The sequence below is a fragment of the Xenopus tropicalis genome, chromosome 5 (assembly GCF_000004195.4).
Source record: "Xenopus tropicalis strain Nigerian chromosome 5, UCB_Xtro_10.0, whole genome shotgun sequence".
Taxonomy (NCBI): Eukaryota; Metazoa; Chordata; class Amphibia; order Anura; family Pipidae; genus Xenopus; species Xenopus tropicalis.
In genome coordinates this window covers 105,437,480-105,452,639 of record NC_030681.2, presented here as the reverse complement: position 1 = coordinate 105,452,639, position 15,160 = coordinate 105,437,480, and the positions used below count along the sequence as shown (strand labels likewise).

Sequence of the window (15,160 nt, the reverse complement as noted above, 5' to 3'; positions counted from 1 at the left end):
GGGCTACCCCCGGTACTCCCGCCGGATGCTTCCACCTAGGAACTCACCCCGGTCCACGCGTAGGGCCCCTTCACTGGGAACACTCCCAGGTGCTGACTTGGCTCCTCTTACTACACACTACAGGCCCTTAACTCCAGCCATGAGTGCTGGGGGGTCTTAACCCCTCTCTCTCCTGTCGGGGCTATCACTGCCCGTTCTCTCTAGCCTGCCTGTCACTCCTAGAGTGACCTGTTACAGTACCTCCTGTACTAGAACACAAGCCTGTTATACGCTTCTTTACAAGAAGCAGTCCCAGGACGAAGACCTGCACAAAATGGGTGTCAGCCCTTTTTATACTTTTAGCACAGCGACATCTAGTGGTTACTGTTAACTTGCAGGGAAACTCCCTTTTCACACATAAACACCTAGGACCACCTTTAGGTGTCCAAATCTCATAAGGCCACCCTCATGGTGCCTGTCTAAAGGGGAACTAATCCTGGAGGGGCCCAATTCTTTGGGGTCCCTACATATATATGGTATAAATATCTTTTCCATGTGGAACATATACTGTAAATATCTTTCTAACTTTTTGCAGTAAGCATTTTAATATTTGCAACTCAATAAGAATATGTTATATATACCTGTTGTTGTTGATGAATCTGGTGGATGTGTTGGTCCTGCCAAAAAACAAACAGGTTAAACTGATAGGCATGAGAAAAGAATAAATATATATTCAGTATGAAATCTAAGCAAATTTGATAATGCCTGCAAGGTACATTGTAGGATAATATTATCATAGAGGAACACAGGGATTGGATAGGTAATGTAAAAGCATTGGGTAAATACTTGTATGGCGAAATTCTATAGCTCATGTAAAGACAATGCTATGATAGTTGTAAAAAACATTTCATTTCTGATGTCAGTATCTCCTTAAGTAAGGGCATTGGCTTGGTAAGATTTATTAAAAAAATCCCATGATAAATATGCATCAATATAAGGCCTATCTGGGTGATCTAATTTTACCAATGTGACATCTGCCTGCAGTGATAGTGATGCTGTCCCATCCAAGAAGTTATTAAAATAAGTACAAAATTATATATATGTAAATGCCTTTCTAACATTTTGCAGTAAGCATTTTGATATTTGCAACTCAATACAGAATACGTTATATTTACCTGTTGTTGTTGATGAATCTGGTGGATGTGTTGGTCCTGCCAAAAAACAAACAGGTTAAACTGATAGGCAGGAGAAAATAATAAATATATACAGTATGAAATCTAAGCAAATTTGATAATGCCTGCAAGGTACATTGTAGGATAGGATAATATTGTTAAGGTATTTGCTAGTCTGTATTATAAGGAACTTGGAAATACATAAAACAGATAATGAAGGTATCGTTCAGTTCATTGTTAGACAGTAATACTGTGTGTATTATAGAGTGGGTCATCATTCTTACAGATTTGAAGGACAGATATTCCTTTGCAGTCTCCTTTCATTTTTCTGTTGTATTAAATTGATACTGACACCAAAAAAACTACTCTTTATGATATTAATGTACATAAAGTTACCTATAGGTCATGCTTATCATTTTTTTGCTGATAGGGCTGCTTTTGTAAGTAATTGTTACTTGAAGTCTTTAAACCTGACTGTTCTGCCAACTTGACTGTCCCTTCTCCATTAGTCAGTTATAGCTTCTAATGCTACTGGACTCCTGCTGCAGAAATATGGCAGCTCCCTCACAGAGGAACACAGGGATTGGATAGGTAATGCAAAAGCATTAGGTAAATACTTGTATGGCGAAATTCTATAACTCATGTAAAGACAATGCTATGATAGTTGTAAAAAACATTTAATTTCTGATGTCAGTATCTCTTTAAGTAAGGGCATTGGCTTGGTAAGATTTATTTAAAAAATCCCATGATAAATATGCATCAATATAAGGCCTATCTGGGGTGATCTAATTGTACCAATGTGACATCTGCCTTTAGTGATAGTGATGCTGTCCCATCCAGATCTACCACTGCAACTAAACTGTGCAGTCTAAGAACAGTGTCCTGTCCTGGATGTTTTTAAATTGATACACTTGCTGGGCAATTTTGTTACTAAAGTTTTTATAACTGTTCATATTTTAAATATTGCATAGAAAGTCTTTCCTTCATCTTTCTAACCTTTGTCAGTGCATTTGTTCTGATAGTAAAATCCTGGTCTGAATGCTCTTTAGCTCAGTTCCTGCTGTCTACTAAAATAGAGATTATTAATTCTTTCCCCATGTGAAGCATATATATTGTCTTTCTACATAGTAACAGTACTTTAAAACAGGTAACTGAATTCATTATAGTTAGCTGTTGTTGGTGTGAGTCGTGTGGTAGTTGGTGGTGCTGCCAAAAAACAGGTTATATAGGTATATGTGGAACATATACTGTAAATGTCTTTCTAACTTTTTGCAGTAAGCATTTTGATATTTGCAACTCAATACAGAATTCGTTATATTTACCTGTTGTTGTTGTTGTTGAAACTGGTGGACGTGGTGGTCCTGCCAAAAAACAAGCAGGTTAAACTGATAGGCAGGAGAACAAAAAAAAATATATGTGGTATGAAATCTATATAAACAACCGCAAAAAATCCTCTGCACTCACCCATTATCAATATGTAGAAATTGGACACTAGGGCATTTCACTACTAAGAAATGCCTTCCCTCCCCACCTCAAAAAGAGGGATTGTTTGTCCGTACATTGCAATATACTTCAAGCTGGCCAACTACGTCAAAGTCATCCCTTCTGGCCAGTCCTACCCTAACTGACCTATATAAGTAATTTAAGATTAGTACTGAGCAAAGGGACTAAGTTTTACCTGCAATCTAAGCAAATTTGCATAATGCCTGCAAGGTACGTTGTAACGCACTACTTACTTTTGAAAAGCAGTTTATCTACTACAAGGCACATATTTATACCATATAATGAAAACACATAGGGACCAATTTATTGTGCTGTGTAATAATTATGGTGTGAAAGTTTTCTAAGATAAATAGTACATTTATAAAGGTATGTATCTTCTTTTCTTATCTTATGTCATTGTATTTATGTTGTATACTATTTTATCAATGTTTTTACAATGTTTTTGTTGCTTAAACTGAAAGAATATGATTTTTTTTCTACATGGAACATATATGCCATTCTGCTTTGAAGAAAAAGATAACAGTTTGCAGATCATTTTTTGATATTTGAAACGGAATACAGAATGCATGCATTGTTGTTGTTCGTGCTGTCCAAAAAAACCAAACAGATTAAACGATTATTGAGATAAAAACAGAGCAAATATATGTGTAATAAATCTAAGTATCTCAATACAATGTATCTTACAGGTACAGCAGATTATATACTTCAAGTTTCATATTTACTGTATGTATTGAAAATTATGATGTGTAAAATTATTTTTGCTTGAAAATTGGTTTGAAAAGTTGTGTAAAATAAATGGCAAATACATATTACTTTATGCCATTATTTTCATTAAAGTTAATGGATAAGCCTTTGCTAGTGCATGTGCTCAGTGTGGTGCAAAAATACTTGGATGGGTCTCAGTGGTTCTTCCCCAACTTGATAATCATTTATTAACAGGACCATGGAAAATCTAGATATCACAATATGCTAAATATGCTCATCAGTTACTTTTTTACAGTTATTCATAGTACTCACACTTAGGTTTGAGCTATTGCTTATCAGAATCCTTACACATGAATCTTACTAAGTAAGATCTGGTGGAACACACAGCAAGAGTACTAACACTCAATGGCACTCAGTGAGGCTTCACACTGCGCAGTGTGTGAAACTAGTGCAATCACAAATAGGAACTGACCTTTATCTGAGTAATCCTTGTTTAAGAGGTCCTTCTCACTAACTTGAGCTTTCACCATTGCCTACTGTCTAACATATATTCACTCATAACTACTCCCACCCAAGGTACTGGACACATATCTACCCTTCTCCATAAAGGGTGTCTAACAGAATATTGCTACTCCCCTTTATGCACACTAGAAACAATGAGACTCTTACCCACCTTCAGGGTATTATATCAACTAGTAGTGCTACACTAGCTATCCCATCCAAGGTTATATTTACATGACCCTTCTATTGACACCTAATGGGACTAAATGCCACAGCTTGGGTACTCACAATCCCATAAGCTATTAAAAACTTAAAAGGAACTCAGCTGCCCAGGTGGTACAATATATAAATATAATTTTGTGTGCCATGGCTTACCAGTGCAGTAGCCCTTGGTAAAGGAAATGTCATCAATCGCAATATCAATAGGCCTGTCTTCTTCAATTAGCCAAACTTCAATAAAGATCTGCCATAAAAAAGAAATTCCAGATTCAATATAATGCTATAAAGACAGATTAAGCTATAATTCCTACCATTATATATAAAATACATCAATTATTTTTAATCGCTCAGTGGCCAGGTGTTCAAAAATGCTTAGACTTGCTCCTTATTTATTTGAATCACAGTTGCCTTAACCCACAGTTTAACTCGAAAGTCAGATAATTAATCAGGTAATTGCTTAGTCAGCGTTCTCTGACCTACCAAGAGACAATGGGAAGTAGTTCATAGATGTTTTGTCATATGCCTGTAAAGCATAAAGGCCAGAATCATGCCGCTGCCTTTAACATACTGTCATCCTTTCTATTCCTCTCTATTCATAGGGGGTCATTTACTAAGACAAGAATGCTCCGAGCGTGTTTTAGGTGAATTTTTCGTCGCTTATGCAACTTTTTTGTATACTTATGAGAAAAAATCGGAATGGTTTTCCTACTGTTTACAATCGTTTGGTATGAACATTTTGTGATTTTGGATCGCCAATACGACATTAACATGACTGATACAATTTTTTCGTAAGCATTTTCATGATATTTGCGATCTTCAGAAAATTTTGTATCCAATCTGAATTTTTCCCATTCGGGATTCGAACTCGTGATTTAATGAATCGGCCACATAGACTGAGAAACACTGAGATGTACACTGCACTTGCACCTACAATGTGGTTGAAAAATCATCTAAATGCAAAAATGGCTCACCTTTATTCTCTCACTGTTACGCAGTTCAACTTGTTCCAAATGCCATACATCCCCTCCATCTCCAAACAAATTGATGACATCTTCAAAACCTTGGTTTGTAAGAACTTTAACAGTCAACTTTGTATCTTCTGAAGCTCCATACATGTGATACCACAAACTGAAGCAGTTTGGTCCTTGTACATCACAATAAGCACTCTCTAGCTGAGCATTGTCATTCAACTTTGCATTACGTCCATCAACATAAAGGTAGTATCCATCTTAAAGAGAAACAGTATTTCAATTTGTTAGAGTTCAAAGGTGACTAGTAGAGAAAAAAAATCACAGGCTTTCTATTAATTATTGAATTTGAATATATTTTTATAGGGGAGGGTCTACAGTCCTCTTTTTAACTTTGGTTACTTTCACTTGTACATACAGTAAATATCTCAGAGAGCAGCTGGGAATAAGCATAAGGATATACTAACTAGTAAAAGTCAAAATACTTTTATACGTGTTATCCTTATAACTACATAAATAAAACTATTTACCCAGACAATTTATTTTGCAAATTGAAATACAGAAATTATCTTGAAATACAGTAGTATATTTCCTTCTTTGCAAATCAATACAGATTTCTTTATGTCTTATTAACAACAAAATACTACAGGTATCTGACCCCTTATCCGGAAAGCCGTTATCCAGAAAGTTCCGAATTACGGAATGGCCATCTCCTATAGACTCCATTATAAGCAAATAATTCTAATTTTTAAAGTGATTTCCGTTTTCTCTGTAATAATAAATCAGAACCTTGTACTTGATCCCAACTAAGATATAATTAATCCTTATTGGAGGCAAAACAAGCCTATTGGGTTTATTCAATATTTAAATGATTTTTAACAGACTTAAGGTATGGAGATCCAAATTACGGAAAGATACCTTATCCGGAAAACCCCAGGTCCCGAGCATTCTGGATAACAGGTCCCATACCTGTACTAAATACTAAATAGTGTAAATAGAAGAGTTTAAGAACAACTTCTTTTCACATTGTTTTAAAACTTTTTCCCATATGCAGAGGTCATGGCAAATTGATGCCAACAAAAAGTGAGAAAAATATTTTGTTAGGCATTGTAGGCATTAAAGCAGCATGTAGACAGCAACCCAAAATCAAAGGTTTCCCTAGTATTGAACTAGTTATATAGGGAAGTTGTACTGCTGAAAATCAAAGAATTTCAGCTCCAGGTGGATCCTAAATAAATATATATATATATATATATATATAAGTTCATATATACATAAGTTCATAAATAAAGAATAGAGATGTAGCGAACCTCACAAAAAAAGTTTGCGAACCAGTTCGCGAACTTCCGCCAAAAACTGCGAACTTTTTCGAACTTTGCGAACCCCATAGACTTCAATGGGAAGGCGAACTTTAAAAACTAGAAAAGCTATTTCTGGCCAGAAAACTGATTTTAAAGTTGTTTAAAGGGTGCCACGACCTGGACAGTGGCATGCCGGAGGGGGATCAAGGGCAAAAATTTCTCTGAAAAATACGTTGTTGACACAGCGTTGCGTTTTGTGCTGTAAAGGGCAGAAATCACACTACATTCCTAAACTTGTGTAATAAACTGCTTTAAAACATCCGGCGTCTACATGCCAATCAAGTCGTGTAAAGGTTACAGCCGGTTCACACGCAAAGACAAAACGCTGCAGTAGTGGATACGGAATATATTCTTGCTGGTGGAAAAACATCGCTCAGGTGATTTTATTGCAATGCAATGTCACTACTATGTGAAACGTGTTTGGTGCACTACTATGAATAACAGCAAAGAGCACTGGACACATTAAAGAACAGTAACTTAAATTAAAAAAAAAAATTAATAATAAAAAAAAAGTGATCTCTGGTTGGTGCTGGCGGTGAACTACTAGGAGCAGCACACCAGTCCCCCACACAGCTAGACTAATAGCACTTGGCTCTATAAATTACAGTAGCAAAGTAAAAAAACACAAATAAAAAAAACCGATGTGGATGTGTGGTTGGTGCTTAGTGCACTACTATGAGCAGCACACCTGTCTCCAACACACACAGACGGAGCTGCAGTACACAATGAAAAGAAGACTAGAGTAACAGTAATCAGAAAATAAAAGCAGTCCTTACAAGGACTATTGGGTTACAGCAGATGAGATCAGCAGGACAGCTGTCCCCAGCAGCTACATACAGAGCAGTAGAAAGTATATTACTAGTCAGCAAAGCTACCTAAACTGTCCCTCAAACCCCTGCACAGCTTTCTCCCTATGCTAACTTATCAAGCACACACAGGCAGAATGTAAAATGGCTGCTGGGCTTCGGTTTATATATGGAAGGGAGTGGTCCGGGGGTGGTCCAGGAGGGAGAGCTGCCTGATTGGCTGCCATGTATCTGCTGGCTCTGGGATGAGAGGTCAAAATTTGTCTCCAGCTAAGGCGAACCCAAAATTGCGAACTTCGCTAAAAGTTCGCAAACTTGCGAACACCCGATTTTCGTGCGAATTAGTGCTCCAGCGAACAGTTCGCTACATCTCTAATAAAGAATATGTATGCATACCACCACTGTGATCAGATGAAGGTCCTGTTAAGTCAGATGGCGTTGGTCCACTCCAACGTTCCCAGTATAATTTATCTGATTTTGACTGCCAGCCGCAAAAATCCTGTCCAAATGAGCATGTGTAGTTACAAGGGTCATGGGGGGCTGAAATACATAAGTGTTATGAAATGCACATAAGCATATGAGATATACAACATGCATTGTTCCTCTACGACATTGCCTGCAAGAAGCAGTACAAAAAGAAAGTCCAATAACTATTCTATGGGTATATTATACAAAGATGGAAAATACAGTTTTGATACCAGCCCTACTTGTTCGGCTTATTTTGAGGTCTTTTCTATAGAGGTATTTCCAAAAAAAGAGAGAGCAAACACTTATTTACAGTTCTTGTAAATTGTTTGCTCCTTTAATGTTACACGTTTTTTCATTTTCTCAGGGGCCAGTTTTTGCAGTAGCCAAACACGACCAAACTGCTACTTTTAAAGAAATGCAATAAAATCATACAAATGCATTGCAGTCCATCATTTTATTATAATTGATGTGGCATTCTTAAATATTTCTGTAAGTGTGGAGGCTATGCAGGCAGTGCTTTTGGTTAGTAACAATTTGGTACACATAACTTTATTTTTGTGATAGATTTTTTTAATATCAGACCTTCAATTACAGATGAATCAATCACATGTCACAAATACCCTAGCCTAGACTAATGTCTCAACCATTCTAATGCTGGTATCTTTAAGGCTAATGGCACACATGTGAAATATGGTGGTTGGGAAAAGCCTGATACTGCTAATGCTGCCTGTCTTTGGCTTGAATGGAAACTAATTGTAACCACTAGCAGGTTTGCACATTTGAACATTTTTGAGACAAAAAATACCTGTCACCACTACTGGTAGGTGCTTTCTATTCAACTCAGTGACAGATGACACAGGAGGTACTAGGCATTTCTCTGCTAAGGGCAGGTTTTAATTTTTTTGTTTGGCTAAACATTGCAATGTGTAGAACATAGTTAAGTGAATACTCCAAAGTGCCCTCTTGTGCCTTAGACTAAGGCATAAATAAATATTCACTTAACTGTATTTTGACGTGGGACACAAGGTATCTGAAGTGAGGAGCATACATTAGAAATTGCACTAATTAATATTTGTAAAAATGTGTAGAACATGCATTCAGAAACAACTTAATAATGTTGGTTGAACACACAAAAGCCCAACACCAGTACAATATTATTATTATTTTAAATTTTGTGCATGGCTTAATAATGCATACATTTTTATAACATAGAGACAAATAAACACCATGCTTTTTATACTAGTTATTCCCAAATCCCAATAGTATGTACCTGTTATAGTCGTTGTAGTGGTTGTAGCTGTCGGAGTGATTGTCTCTTTAAGAAAAAGAAAAAAGAGAAGACTGAGCAAATATTCTAGTACAGGTGATTAACTGAATGTATAGACATGTTACATTTTTAGAAATAGATATGAGATACTGTATTGAACTTTTTTTGCACTAAATTTCCCCGTGCCTAAAAGCATGCAGTAGCTCTTGTATTGACTTGAAGTGGTAGCTATTATGGAAGTATTATTAATAGCAGCCAACACAGTTGAAATAAATTAGTTAAAGTTTATAACATGTGCTTTGCTGAATCAATTGCACCATTTGTCACAGGGAAACAAAGTAAAAAAAGGATTCCTCTTGTACATTTATAAACTATATTTTCAACAAGGGCAATGTGCGAAGCTCCATAAAGGCACAAATGTTACCAGAATATGTAATGTATGTTAAGCTAGAAAGCCAGTGGACCTGCATTTATTTATTTTTTTCAACTTTGTTTCTTATTTTCTAAAAGTTTCACAACAGTATATTTATGAATAGATATATGCCAAATAAATGCATTTCATATCAGTTAGTGCTCACAACAGAATATACACAGGTGGACCTGAGTGGTCTAAGCTTGAGAGAGTGGTGGTATGAAATCTAGGTAGAAGGAGGAAAAGGAGGGACCTGCATTTATTAGACGTGTCATTGAGTTTTTTTAAATGATCTAGTACCTTATAACATAGTAGCTATAGTTACAATTTACAAAATACTTACCAACTGTCGTGGTTGAATCTGGGGGATTTGGAGAATCTGTAGAAATAGCAGTTAGAAATTTAGAAACAAATTTATTTCAATATAATGAATGTTGAATATTGTATATTGTGAATATATAATATTCTGAATATTTATAAAAAGCAAAAAATTGAATAATTGACAATGGTATACTTTTTGCTTGCAGTGTACAGAGGTTCCATACATGCCACAAATTTGTTTGTATTTTAATATGCTAGCAACATAAACAAAATAATAATATTGACCAAAAGAGTAATATTTAAAGCAATATATATATATATAGAGAGAGAGAGAGAAAAAAGTATAGCACTCCACAGGTCTTGAAAAAAAACAGGTTTAGGCAAGACTAACATTGCACATTAATTTTTGTCAGATTTGTCAAATTTGCAGAGCTTAGATAGTGTGTAGGTACATATCCCCATAAAATCAAAGACCCTGTTATCAAAGGTGTAATAATGAGGGTCTCCTGACACCACAGAGGATCCTACAGAAAACAAAAAGGGTTATTTAAGTAAACAAGATTTAGCTCTTAGTCAACAACTTTTGTTTTCTTTTGTAAAATTTGTCATTTTGATTTCAATTTCATGAAAATCATTTAGAGAGAAGAGAGTCTCTCTACATTTCATTAATCTCAAAAGGCTCAAATCAATTGATTTGTAAGGGCATTAAAATGAAATTTAAGCTTGCACACAAGCATGCACACATAATTTGCTAAAATCCTATGAAGGTATCAGCAATTTTCAATTTGAATATCTTTTATTATAGGACTGCACATATTAAATGCAATTTTATACAACACCACCACATAAATCCTTTTATTCAATCTGGCACAATGTCTGTTTAGCACAATACTGAATGCAGAGAAAACAACATACTACATAGGGATAAATGTATCACACATTAAAGGGGTAGTTCACCTTAAGTATGTTATGGAATGGCCAATTCTTAGAAATTTTTCACTTGGTCTTTATTTTTTATTTTGTATAGTTTTTGAGTTATGGTATATACTCGAGTATAAGCCTAGTTTTTCAGCACCCAAAATGTGCTGAAAAAGTCACCCTCGGCTTATACTTGAGTCGGGTGCCATGGGTCCCTCCAGACTAGCACCCTCTGTCCTTTGTGTGCAAATTAGGCCACCCACAGCCAGACACTCCAGTGGCCCTGGCAATACTTATTTCCCCTTACGTGTCCTCTGGGACTGGGTCTGCTGCCAGTTTGCCAATGCTCAATGACTGTGATGACGTCACTCACGTGACACACTTTGCACTTTATATTCTATATAAACTATATATAGTTTTTGAAGGATTTTAACTCCTTGTGTTTTTGCTTGGTTGCTGATTGAGCTAAGGGGGTAGTACTCTTAAGGTATCATTGTTGATACCATATTGTTTTTGTTGACCCTCTTCTCCACTTACAGAGCAAGTTTACTGTTTTTCTTAGCTTAGCAGTAGCTGCTGCATTTCCCACCGTAGGCTTATACTCGAGTCAATACGTTTTTCCAGTTTTTCCAGTAAAATTAGGTACCTCGGTTTATATTCGAATTGGCTTATACTCGAGTATATAGAGCTGTCCAACTTCTGTGGTGCCAAAGCCCGGAATTTCTCTAGCATATATAGTGGAGGGCCGCTAGTGGAAGCCATTATGGCCACTCCCCTTTTTTAAACTGCAACCACTTCAAACGACACCCATGAGGTCTATACAATGCAGACAGTGACCAATGCAGGGATTAAAAGGTGTGAATAACACAGGGGATTACATGTTTAAACAATACAGAGGGATTACAGCCTGAATCTGAGGTGTGAACCATGCAGGGGGCCAGGTAATCACAGTACTGATACCATTTAAAGCTTTGCAAAGGTAAGCCATCAAAGCAGCCAGACAGGTGGGGGGTCACACAGAGGGGGGTCGTGGGCCGCCAGTTGGATAGCACTGATATACAGTACTCACTTTCTTCTTCTGACTCTTTTCAGCTTTTAAATGGGGGTCACTGACCCCAGCAGTCAAAAGTGTTTTTGTTACTTTTTATTATTTATCTTTCTATTCTGGCCCACTCCTATTCAAATTCCAGTTTCTTATTTGAACCACTGTATGGTTGCTAGGGTAATTCATTTCCTAGCAACCAGATGCGTGCTAAAATTCCAAAAGGACAAGTTGAACAAAAAATGAATAATTCAGTAACCACAAATAATAAAAATGAAAAAATGAATTGCAAATTGTCTCAGAACATAGCTCTCTGCATCATACTTAAAGTTTGTTTTATTATGAACAACCCCATTAAGGTCACTGGTTGCAGATTTGTCTGTTTTATAATGCCCCACTCAATGCAGTTGTGCCTTAATGACCTTGCACCTAGAATTTACACTTTTTCTGACTTTTAAATGAGGTGCTATGCATTAGGCGCAAGGCACAGTACATAGCAGTACAAATGTGTCCTGCAGTTCACACCTGACATTGAAAATCCTTGTGCTTATTGTACACTATGCATGATTCATGAACATCTGTAAATTGAGCTGTGTAAAAGTATAAAGGTGGCCATACACGCACCGATATTATCGTACGAAACCTCGTTTTGTACGATAATCGGTGCGTGTATGGCATGTCGGCGAGTCGACCGATATCGCAGGAAGCTGCCGATATCGGACGACTCGCCGATCGGACAAGTTTGAAAATTTTGATCGGGCGCCATAGAAGGCGCCTGACCAAAATTCTCCCTTCAGAGCTGAATCGGCAGAAGGAGGTAGAAATCCTATTGTTTCTACCTCCTTACCTGCCGATTCAGCCCTGAATGGTGTGTGGCGGATCTTACGATGTTTCGTGCGACCGATGGTCGTACGAAACATCGTCGGATCGCCACGTGTATGGCCACCTTAAGCCTGCGGCTCACCAGGAGCAACTTTGAAAAAGCAGTTTCTAAACTGTGGAAATTACTTTATCATGTTTACTTGCAACCATTGATTTTGTACTGTAGTACTTATGTACAGCAGGTAAGTAGCAGCCCAGCCCAAAGCACAGCGAGTGTATGCAAGCCTGCTAGAAAAAGCCAGGCGAAGGCTAACCAAGATTGGAAAGCTATAAGGAGAGTCAATTCAGAAGCTGCTGTAAATTTGCGCCACTACAGTAACTACTTGGCCTAAAGTTAAATACTTCTCTCCTAATTCTTTGACAAACTCACTCCTAAGTCATTCTGATAAATGATTAACATATTTGATTTGATTGTTAAAGGGCATGCATTACATCTACTGAATATATATCTGGTAAAGGTCTTTAGATAAACGAATGTAGGTTCATGGTTTGTGACTTCCTGCATTACTTCTGTGTTCTTGTCATAGACGGTGTCAGATTGGGGTGTCCAGAGAGCACTTGGGCACCTGTGTGCCCCTTTAACTTTTGCTTCCACTTTATGCCAAATCTGGGATGGGGGTAGGCAGTGCCCACAGGTACTGGTAGGGAGTGGGCTTGGGTTGGCAGGTCCCACGAGGGCCAGGACCCAATAGTTTTTTTCCTGGTGTGCTGCCAGCCCAGTCCGACCCTGGTCATAGACTCAGGTTAATCTGAATAATGTTATATGAAAAGTTGAAAATATAAACTCAGAATGTTCAATGATGATCTGTCTCATTTGTATTCAGTTTAATTTACCTGAAGGTGTTGGTGGTTTCACTGTAGTTGTGGTAGTGGTGGTAGGCGTAGTGGTGGGAGTAGGGATAGTACTTGGAGTAAAATCTATAAGAAAAAAATGAAGATAAAAATTTTAAATTAAAAACAGATTGTTTGTGGTATGGTTTATAATTACCAACTCTGGCAGAAGTACTTGAATTCAAGTATATAACTGATTTATTGTTGATATTTAATTGTAGCATTACTATAAAATGAATCAATAAAATGAAGAAAGGTGAGAGAGAATACTCCAGAGACCAGCCTTGCGTCTGCAATGGAGAGAGCTTTCCTAATTAGCCACTATTTCTGTAAAAGATGGAATAATTCACAGTAGCAGATAAAAGGGCTCAATTCTGTAGACCCCAAACATAAATGCAAGAGTACTAAGGGGCACAAAATATCACCATTTAGCACTCATTAAAGAGTCTGGGTTCTGGCTGAACTTCATGGCAGATCTTGCATGAGGTGCAAATTGCAGGATCAAGGAAGCCCTCCCTGTCCTACTGCCTGCACTAGGGCCTGTACCTGCACGCTCTCCCTAGCTTGTAACTCTAAATGATGTGCAAGTTAGGAGATGGGTAGGGGTTGTGAGTGGGGTGCACCTACATGTCTTCCCATGCCTGCCCTTACTGAATTTAGCTGAATATAGTCATCCTCTCAGGGTCCCTGGAAACTAGATATTATAGATAGATGATAGATAGATAGATAGATAGATAGATAGATAGATAGATAGATAATATATAGATTGTAAGATAGATTGAAATAAAGGTAGATGATAGATAAAACAACAGCTGGAAGAACAACCCTGGTTTATGTAGTTTGGTTCCCTCAAATGGGAGCCCCACACTTCATGCACTAATATTGTTCCCCTCTTTTTTCACAAATATTTTTCAAGCTAAAATCAGAATAAGAACTGACTTACCTGGGCAATATCCAGGAGAAATTAAAACATCATCCACAGCAACATCACTGCGGTAGTCATTTCCTCTTACCCCTTCCAGGATAATCTATGAAGGAAAGGTAAAAACTAAATAAGCTTTATCAGAAAGGTCTATGTAAATACAGCCATACGCACTCACAGAAACGCTGCACTGAGTTTTTATCAAAAGAAACACAGGATTTCTTGTCTTCTTTTGTGTACACATGTTCTTCGGCATTAGACTTCTTCCCTCAGAAAAATCCTTCATTCCTGGGGCCAGAGTCTGGGCAGTACCCTTACTTTTCCTGCTCCCCCCTCCCTTAAGAACTCATAAAACTCACCCCCCCTACCCCTAGGAATGTGTAATCTGAGCTATAACGGCTAGAACAGGAAACTACTTAAAATGGCAGCTGCTGTCTTAAACAAATGGAGGGAGCTTCTAGGGCTCTTTACACAGGTATTGTAAAGCTTTCTGCAGAATAAATATAGTGTTCTAGGTGGCACTAATGTGGTTAATCTATTGGCAGTAAAATGCCAAAACAACTTTCCTTGATCTTTAAGGGTTACTTGCACATAGAATTATGCTACCCCAAACCATTGTCCAGTGGCTCAAAAACAACACTGGAAGACTGTTAAGTGGCTTAAAACTATATAATTCCCAATGCAAAAAATTGTTTAGTTACTTGGTTCTCCAGACTCCAGCTATTAATCCTTTAAGTATGTAAATGTAGAGCTACATTGCCTGCATAAATATGCCATATTGTGCCAGCAACATACATTTGGGTCTGCTCTTTGATCTTTGTTTTGCCTATACTGTATTTACATTGCAAACACTGCACAGTTCAAGAGAGATGACTGCAGTACC

At 37.3% G+C, this 15,160-nt stretch overlaps 1 protein-coding gene across 1 annotated transcript in view; it reads right to left on the bottom strand.

The window, feature by feature from the left end:
* zan (uncharacterized LOC100497422) overlaps window positions 1–15,160 on the bottom strand; it is a 91,532-nt gene that overhangs the window by 43,934 nt on the left and 32,438 nt on the right. Inside the window, exons 31-38 of the mRNA XM_031902733.1 lie at window positions 14,299–14,383; window positions 13,359–13,442; window positions 7,611–7,754; window positions 5,051–5,307; window positions 4,236–4,323; window positions 2,474–2,512; window positions 1,155–1,190; window positions 621–656 (exon numbers count right to left, since the gene is read on the bottom strand). Of these exons, the coding sequence (XP_031758593.1) occupies window positions 621–656; window positions 1,155–1,190; window positions 2,474–2,512; window positions 4,236–4,323; window positions 5,051–5,307; window positions 7,611–7,754; window positions 13,359–13,442; window positions 14,299–14,383 (769 nt within the window). The remainder of the gene's footprint in view (window positions 1–620; window positions 657–1,154; window positions 1,191–2,473; window positions 2,513–4,235; window positions 4,324–5,050; window positions 5,308–7,610; window positions 7,755–13,358; window positions 13,443–14,298; window positions 14,384–15,160) is intronic.